Here is a 9062-nt window from a genome sequence, read left to right on the forward strand (position 1 = left end):
GTAAGATCAAGAAAGGGACGCTTAGATGGTTTGGGCATGTAGAGCGAATGAGCGAAGAAAGGAGTGTAAGGAGAATATATGATGCAAATGTGAATGGTAGCAGAAGTCGGGGACGCCCGAGGAAGACATGGCACAACCAAGTGAATCAGATACTCGAGTCGGGCCATGTCAAGAGTCATAATAATAGAAGAGTATGTATGAGACGATGTATGAATGTGAATTAGGCAAGGAGTGTGTGCCAAGACCGATTTGTTTGGCGGTCCGTCCTCCCTGCCTACCCCTGCGGAGAAACGGCGTGATGGTTAGTTAGTTAGTTATGTTAATACAAGAGTTACAAATAACTAGCATGATATTATACTGTCTAGACTCAAGGGGTTAAAGTGAGCAAATTGAAATATAATATTACTCTTTTTTAAATACGTAATTTGGATATTTTTCATAATTGTAAAAAGCATTCACTTTGTGGCTCATCATAATTTATAATAAAAACACATAAATTTGTTTTTGACCACTATAGTTTTATTTTCACTCTACCGGTTTCGGAAGATCCCTTCCTTGAGCCGGTAGAGTGAAAATAAAACTATCGTGGTCAAAAACAAATGTGTTTTTATTATGGATATTTTTCTTTTAATTTCGGTAAACTGTCGGGAAAGCATTCACTTTCTTTAATAGTTGCTCCTTTATCTACTGAAGCCTCCACTATAGACCATTCCTCATCACGAATAGCATGTTTAAGAGCTTTACTAAGTGTTTCCACGTTAACATTCACTCCCATATTTAGCAGCAGCCTCGCCACATTCCACTTCCTATATTGTAATGCGGCAGTTAGTGCGGTGTCTCTCTTACCAGCCTCCTGCGGCAGGAGGTATTCTACTACCGGGAGATGTCCCATGACTGCCGCCCAAAAAAGTGCGGTGTTCCCACCCCATTTAGCGTTGATGTCAGCACCTTTTTCAAAGAGATACATACTGTATAGTTAGTAAATGTCCATATCTAGCTGCAAGTGACAGAGTTATTGGATCTCCTTGAATGCCTGCGCCATGTTCCTCCACTAAGTACCTAACAATATTCAGGTGACCGTTTTCAGCAGCTATATGCAAGGGAAGCTCTTCCCGTCTATTCCTCTGTTCCATCAATACAGTGAAGGGAACAACAGTTTGCTCTGCGAGTAGTTTAATCATATCGAGGTTGCCGCTTTCTGCAGCGAGATGAAGGGCACAATTCTCACGATCATCCATGTTTTTTATCACTAATAAACAATTACATTATTTTTTAACTGTGTTGATAATATATCTTTAACAAGTTCCAAATTTCATTTGTAATAGCATTTTTAAACGGTTTAATTAATAATTCAACTTCTGTAACTCTATCGATTATTCTTTTTTTTGTTTTTTTTTTTGTATTAGGCAATTCACCCTAAAAAGAGTGCTATATGCCGTTAAAGTGAAGGGAGATGGTTATAATTTTATGGGAAATCTATACGGGAATAGGAAATCTCAAATATTGAAGTCATTCAAGTCTATGAACTTGTATAGAACTGAGAAAATGTGAGAATTGTTGAGAGAAAGTAAATAAGGAATACTAAGGGGAGATTGGTGGGTTATTTTTATAAGTAATCGATAAATGCCTTTGAAAGATCAATGATTTTTACAATTAAAGAAAACATGATCAAGAGTCTCATTTTCCATGCCGCACTGACAGAGTGGACTATCTAGGACCCGGATTTTAAACAAATATCGATTATTCTTGAGATGCAACTTAAATTATTTTTAACATCTCTGTAAAATGAACTGATGAAAATGAGCTTTTCCCTAGATGAAGAAGACGTAAATAAATGTTTTAAAGAATTGCGAAGATTTAATAATTTTTCTCGATCTGAGGTTTTTTCAATAAGGCCTGAAGAATATGATTCGCGATCTGAAAGGTGAGGTTCTTGTGATAACAAATACTTATAATAATTAATTTTGCGATTATTTCGATTTAATAAACACGCACAAAAGAACTTTTCCTCTGCTTTATCAGATTCGTAAGACGGTCGGGTAAATAAACTTGCAAACATGACCTGTTTCTTGATTTCATCAGAACATTTTTCGATGCTTTGTAAAATTTTTATCATTGTATTGTCCAATTTAAAATATTTTCCTTGATAAAATTTTAGAAAAATATGTTTCTTTAAAATTAAACAATTACTTAGAAAAAATTTGCATTATAGACAACAAACAATATGGATTTCAAAAGAAAAATAGCACAGAAAAATTATTACAGGACTTTTCGAGTTATATAAAAAATGAATTAAACCATAAAAGACATGTATTAGTACTATTTATCGATAATTCCAAAGCATTTGATACCATTGATCCACAAAAATTATTAAAAATCTTAGAGGCAATTGGAATTAGAGGAAACCTACTTAATTTGTTTAAAAATTATTTATTTAATAGACATATCTGTGTTAAAATATTAGAAAAACTGAGTGGGAAGAAAAAAATGAGCGCTGGCGTACCTCAGGGTTCAATTATTTTGGGACCCACGCTTTATATAATATTTGTATCAATAATGAAAAAAAAAAATTATATGTAAAACATTTTGTATACGCAGACGACACGGCTCTTGTTATATCTGATGATCAATTATCTAATGCTATTAAATATATGCAGTATGACTTTACGTCCCTGATAAAATGGTCACACGACGCAGGCCTAATCATAAATACCAAAAAAACCAAATTGATGCACATACGATCTCCACATGCTTCAGTTCTGAATAAGCCTGAAATAATATCCCACAAATTTGCATGTATTCATCAAAACATTTAGCAAAACTGCAAATGCGATAGTATTGAACTATTTAATGAATATGTTTATTTAGGAGTGACTGTTGATTGCAACTTTAAATGGGACTTGCAAATAAACAAAATTTGTGAAAGGCTGAGGGCGATAGTGGGTAAACTGTACAAACTGAAATGTTTCGTTCCTGTGAATATTTTAAAAATAATTTACTTATCACTTGCAGAATCTACTTTACGATATGGAATAACCACATGGGGACACTCTTGCAAAACTAACTTAAATTACCTACAATTAGTACAAAATTCTATGATTAAATTACTAGTTCCAAAACAGATATTTTCACAGAGGCGAAACATATCGTTGTTGTATCGGCACTTGACTGTCTTACCGGTACAGGCCTTATTATGGCACAAAATATTGATTCAGCATATATCTGATTCTGAATATAAGAGGAAAGTCGAACATGAACATAATACTAGGTTCACAAAAAATGAAGGAATGCTTGTACCAAAACATAACAATAAATACGGACAGCGAACCCTGGAATACAAAGTGCCGAAAATATTCAACATGTTACCAAGCAATATAAAAAAATTCGAATTACCTCAGAGATTCAGATATATGCTGAAAACATGGCTACTAAGTAGAGATACTCTGTATTAGTAATACTTTTGATTATGGCAGTGGTTGGTGATAAATATGATGTATAAGTTGCATTGTAATAAGTAATAATATTATGTACATATGTTATATTGTAATTGAACATGAACATCCTGTTGACAAACTGCTTAATTGCGGTTTAATGGGATTGTACTTTGAAGAACAATAAAAATAAAATAAAAATACTAAATCATCTTCACTGATATTATCAGATATAGGAATATCCACCATATTCATTGCTGTGTTATGATTAGTATCATGAATTACTATATTGTGTTATGAAAGAGACAAACGCCATTTGTGTACTTTCTATGTTCAATCCACTTAGTAGAAATTTGATGATGTACTCATTCTTTTCTATTATTGCAATGTGAAGAGCAGTTTGGTGCTTCTGATTCCTAAATATTGCACTGTCTTCAAGCCAAAGTTGACCAATACACTTGGCGTTTAATTCAAGTGCATTCTTTGACATTTCTATTTCATTCAAATGCGTATTCATAAACAATCGTATGATCTTGCTGTCTGGATGAAGCAGTATTTGAGGTATAAGTATTTTTTGGAAGAGTTCATACCTGTTAAAGCTTTTAGATTTGTTGAGCCAGTGGACAACTAATTGCGAACAGCAATACTCGGCATAAGTTCGGTGAATAAATTGGAATTCATTGTTTTCCTTTGTTTGTATCAAACCAAGTCTGTTTAATTTATTTAGCCACTCGTCTTCAATGGCGCCAAAGTTCTCATCAAAGAAATCAGGAAAGAATGTTTTGAAACCAAGTTCACCGTGAATTTTGGTTATCATGTCAAAAATTTTTTTTTTTAGAATCTCGTCTGTCGCTGCATCTATCAATGTTTTATCACTAAAGTATATTTCATATTTTAATGTAATAAATCTTTTGTAGAGATTCGATACACTGTCTATCTTGACTACCGGAGATTGGAGTGACAGATCTCTATGCGGCATGAAGACTTCCGCTAACATCCTTAGCTGGAGGGGGACCCCCATGAAGTTATTCATGTCCCCCCCCAGTACTCGCTCCGCTTCATTTAGCACCACTTCGGCATATTTCTCCAGCCGACTCTTCCGATTCTCGTAATCTTCCAGCTCGAGAGAGAGGCAGGAACGCCAGAAAACAAGTAAATAATGTAGTCGCTCTTGTGCAGTAATCCGAACAAAACTCGTAGAGGTGTGACTTAATGGATTTTCTAATGATTGCTTCAAATAATTTCGAGCGGTTATAATTGTTTGAATCGCCGGTGTGCCTTGCAAAAAAACAAAGAGTGGGATAAGTTTTTTTTTGCAATTCTCTTTATTTTTAACGTAATCATCCAGCTCATCAAAACCATCAAACATTAACACGACCCGCTTTGAATGTAACTTACTTTGAAGCAAATACTCTAACAATCGAACCTGGCTGTCGTCAGTGCCACACTCGCTCAGTAAAAAGCTTGCCACGCTTTGCGCAGTGAGCACCTCTGGTAGGTTGTATATATGCTTTTGGAAGTTTTTTAACTCTATATAAATAACCCACAACGATTCAATGCTTCTTGAGAGCTTTGCAAGAGATGTTGTTTTCCCTGTGCCGGGATCGTCTGTTATGATTACCAAGTTTCGTTCAGTTTTGCTCAAAGTTGTTTCATCGACAGGCTCGCAGGAGTCTGTGGACATACACGGGAACAAGCGCTCCACAGACCCATGGGAATATCGCCACTTCAGTTCATATCTATTTTTATCTATTTTTAGAATATTTTTATTGGAATGTTTTTTTTCATAATTTTTCATAATTTCATAATTTTCATCACTTTCATCATTTTCATCACTTTCATCATTTTCATCACATTCATCATTTTCAACACTTTCATCATCTCCAACACATTCATCATTTTCATCATTTTCAACACTTTCATCATTTTCATCACTTTCGTCATTTTCATCTTCTCCAACACTTTCATCATTTTCAACTCTTTCATCATTTTCAAGACTTTCATCATTTTCAACACTTTCATCATTTTCAACACTTTCATCATTTTCATCATTTTCAGGACTTTCATCATTTTCAACACTTTCAACACTTTCATCATTTTCAACACTTTCATCATTTTCAACACTTTCATCATTTTCAATACTTTCATCATTTTCAGGACTTTCATCATTTTCAACACTTTCATCATTTTCAACACTTTCATCATTTTCAACACTTTCATCATTTTCAACACTTTCATCATTTTCAGGACTTTCATCATTTTCAACACTTTCATCATTTTCAACACTTTCATCATTTTCAACACTTTCATCATTTTCAATACTTTCATCATTTTCAACGCTTTCATCATTTTCAACACTTTCATCATTTTCATCACTTTCTTCGCTATGGTCAATTTCAGCACTTTCACACGTTTTACTTATTTTTAGAAAATGAATATTTTTACTGGAATGATTATTAATTATATCCATCTCCATTTGCTTTGTGGCAGCTGTAAGTATATTATCTGTTAATGCTTCTCTTTTTGTCGAATTGTCTATCAATCCCAAGAAAGAAGACTTATCTTCCTCGCTGCAAATGACAAACAGGTCATCAGCAAGATCAATTTCTGTTAACTTTTGTATGTCAATTGATACTAGGTGAAAAAACTTCCGAGGTAAATAAAATGTTTTATCAAATATTTGTTTGCAGTACACATCTCCGCCTGACACTTCTAACAAGTAAATGCGTTTATCTTGGTTCTCATCGCAGGTATCTCTAAAGGTAAATTGTGCATCTTCCTCGGCAAGGATGATATTAATCCCTTGGGGTTGATTCCAGCTGGCCACAGTCTCCTGGTCCACGGGGTTCAACCCGCTGACCACCGCCAGGGTGTTAGGTAATTTTACACAACGTAAGATACATTCCTTGCTAGTTCTGATATTTATTTTTATAAATGGCGTTTGAAGATCACTTATCGTTGGACGCGTGTCTTTCAAAGAAATAACATATTTTTCATTAGTCACAATGTTTTTTAAGCAATTTGAACTTATGAACTGATCCAATTCACTAAGAGGAAAGTTATCTCCCAAAAACTCTTGGAAGCTATGCCCTCCACTTCCGTTAAATTCAAATATTTTCCTTCTAAACATAATTTTTTGTGACTTGACAGATAAATCCAAGAGATTAATTTTTCGATCGGCATTCAATGTTTTTACAAAAGGGTTGATTATGTCTATAGGCTGTGACGAGATGAAAACAAGTTTTTTCAAGGGTGGAGAAGAGCATTGTGTGTAATTATTTAAAAAAGGTTGAAGTTCTGAGCTGTTCTGAGCTAAGGACGAACTACCGTCAACTATCATCAGGTCATTTTGGTCGACGGGTGAACCGTAAATTTTATAAATTGATTGTAGCGTCGGCCATTCTAAGAAAGTATAATGACCTTCGGTGATATATTTCTTAAGTGGATATGATACGTTAACACATGTTTCAATTTGGTTAAATACAATGTTATGAATGCGGGTCATTTCAAACGTGGCATCTTGTGTCACTATCAACAGAACACGATGCGTAGAAAGCAAAAATTCCTTAAGGTTGATGGAATCTTCGAAATTTAATTTAGTCTTTTGTATCGAATTCAAATAATTCAGACCTTCATTGCGGTAAATCAAGTCAGTAGTTCTGCTCTGTTCCTCTACTGCCTTGGAGAACTCTGACCTCAGCCACCGCATCAGCTGCTTTACCCGATTTGTGAGTTCTCTCAACAGTTGTTTAGATTTGCAACTAATTGTTCTACGCTCGAGCAATAATTCAAAATCGGCAAATAATTTATCGTTTTTGAATTCAAGCTTTTCTTTTTAAAAAAAATCGTTTAAAATCTTAGTATCCGTTTGCTTTTGAATAATCACCAACTTTTCAAGAATTTGTACTTCATCCTCAGAAAAGACGTTTAAATTACTTGTGACGTTAATTTGAGGATCGGAAGGAACCACCTGATACCGTGTTTTAAGTTCATCGAAGTATTTCATTTGTTTTAATCTTTTACTCTCTAAATGGAAATCATTGGCATGATTAAGTGTGTCATTATCAAAAAGGGCTCTATATTCACTGCTGTCCTTAGCCCAGTCCAAAACTTCTCTTATATTTGGTGAAATTTCATTAAAAGCTTCCACGAAATTACTGATTGCGTGTGTCTTCACATTGTACAAACCTGTTTCCATATCTTCGAATTTGTATTTAGATAAATCAATTAAAACGCGATAAACTGTTCGGAGATGCGCTCCGCAAGTGTTAACAAGGTTTGGCGCCGATAAGTATACCTTAATGTCTAACCTGTCTAACTTGTCCAAAAAACTGGTCCCATATCTAGAGAAATATTTATCCTGAATATTGTGCAACATGTCCTTTGCCCCCGGACTGTCGAAGACCACGGTCTTAGCGTGAACTCCCTCACATGTGTTCGGCATCAGCGCTTTGTTAGACACCTTCACATATTTAACTGTAAAAGCCGTCACCTGACCTAACCAGCCCCCGAGGGAGTGGCCCGTTATAGTAAGGGTATAACGCCTTTTAAAGTTTTCTGATTTAGAGTTGACAGTATGTATGACCTGACTAACATAGTCCACGAAAGTAACTGCGGAGTTCATGCAACTCGTGTATTTATTAAGGACTATTCCCACAAAATCTGTTTTTAGCGCTCCTACCTTTGTTAGAATTGTGCCCCGGTGGGCCACCACCACTTGCTGGAAGCCAGTGTGAATAAACATAGCTCCGAAGTACTGGTTGAATGAGTCTGGATTGGAACCAGTCGTCTGCAGCTGCCAGCCTTCGGGCAGATCAATTCTCTGCCCGTAAGCCTTGTCGGCTTCTCGCTGCTGTTTCTCCTCGTAAACAGCTTGTGCAAGCAGCGCCAGGGTGAGGTCGCTGGGATGAGGGTCTGTGTCCAGGATGTCCATCGTGTGCTCTGCCGAAGATTCCAAAATGGAATCTATCAATTGTTCCTTTGAATACTCCAGCAGCAGTTTGTCGTCGACATCCATGGTTGGAAAGGTGCGAGTTGTGAATCTCCTGGAATAATAGAACCAAATGATGTAACATAATGCCACATGAGCCAAGTCCCTTAAACGGCCAGGGGGTTTCACTGGCAAAAATTATAACAAAAATAATGTGAGCATATTCAACAAGAGCGCTGTGCATCTATTGACAATGTCGGCCAAAATTAAACTGAGTGACGGTTTACGTATGCGAACCGTCGTTCCTTTCCCGTTTCGGTTCGCAAATGTATACTTACCTTTATACAGGGTGTATCGGCACTAACCCGACAAACTTTAACCAGCTATTCCTTAGCACATTTGGAGTAAAAAATGTTATGGGCACTTTGCTGTCCGGTATCATTTTTTTTTCAATTAAAAACAAAAAAAATTAAAATTTCCACACTACATCACTGTCATTGGCATGCGTTTCGTGTTCAACAGCTGTTATAAGCAAGTATGTCAAAAAGCGTCTTCGCTCTTTCGCACACACTAAATAATACTAGTTAAAAATGAGACGAATGGTGCCGTGCCATTTCGTTGTGATTGTAAGTGTGCGCCAATATAGGTACACACATGCATTATTCAACGGAATTCGAATAAAATATTTGCCAGATGGGTTT

The 9062-nt window shown here is 35.8% G+C and overlaps 1 protein-coding gene across 1 annotated transcript; it reads right to left on the reverse strand.

The window, feature by feature from the left end:
• Positions 1–207: 207 nt before the first annotated feature.
• Positions 208–8694, reverse strand: LOC149413379 (uncharacterized). Its single transcript, XM_089645062.1, has 2 exons — positions 8113–8694; positions 208–948 (listed from the first exon to the last, which is right to left on the reverse strand). The coding sequence occupies exons 1-2, from the start codon at positions 8446–8448 to the stop codon at positions 874–876; spliced, it is 411 nt and encodes a 136-aa protein (XP_089501188.1). The 5' UTR covers positions 8449–8694; the 3' UTR covers positions 208–873.
• Positions 8695–9062: the final 368 nt, after the last annotated feature.

Source organism: Hesperophylax consimilis, chromosome 22 (genome assembly GCF_061612785.1).
Source record: "Hesperophylax consimilis isolate HC1 chromosome 22, BYU_Hcon_1.0, whole genome shotgun sequence".
Classification (NCBI taxonomy): domain Eukaryota; kingdom Metazoa; phylum Arthropoda; class Insecta; order Trichoptera; family Limnephilidae; genus Hesperophylax; species Hesperophylax consimilis.

What these genes read in the sequence shown, in the direction of transcription:
- LOC149413379 (XM_089645062.1), bottom strand. Translation starts at nt 8,448, where the DNA reads ATGGATGTCGACGACAAACTGCTGCTGGAGTATTCAAAGGAACAATTG. An exon ending in GGGGCACAATTCTAACAAAG is followed by an intron (nt 949 to 8,112) that starts GTAGGAGCGCTA and finishes TCTTTGAAAAAG; the next exon opens with GTGCTGACATCAACGCTAAA.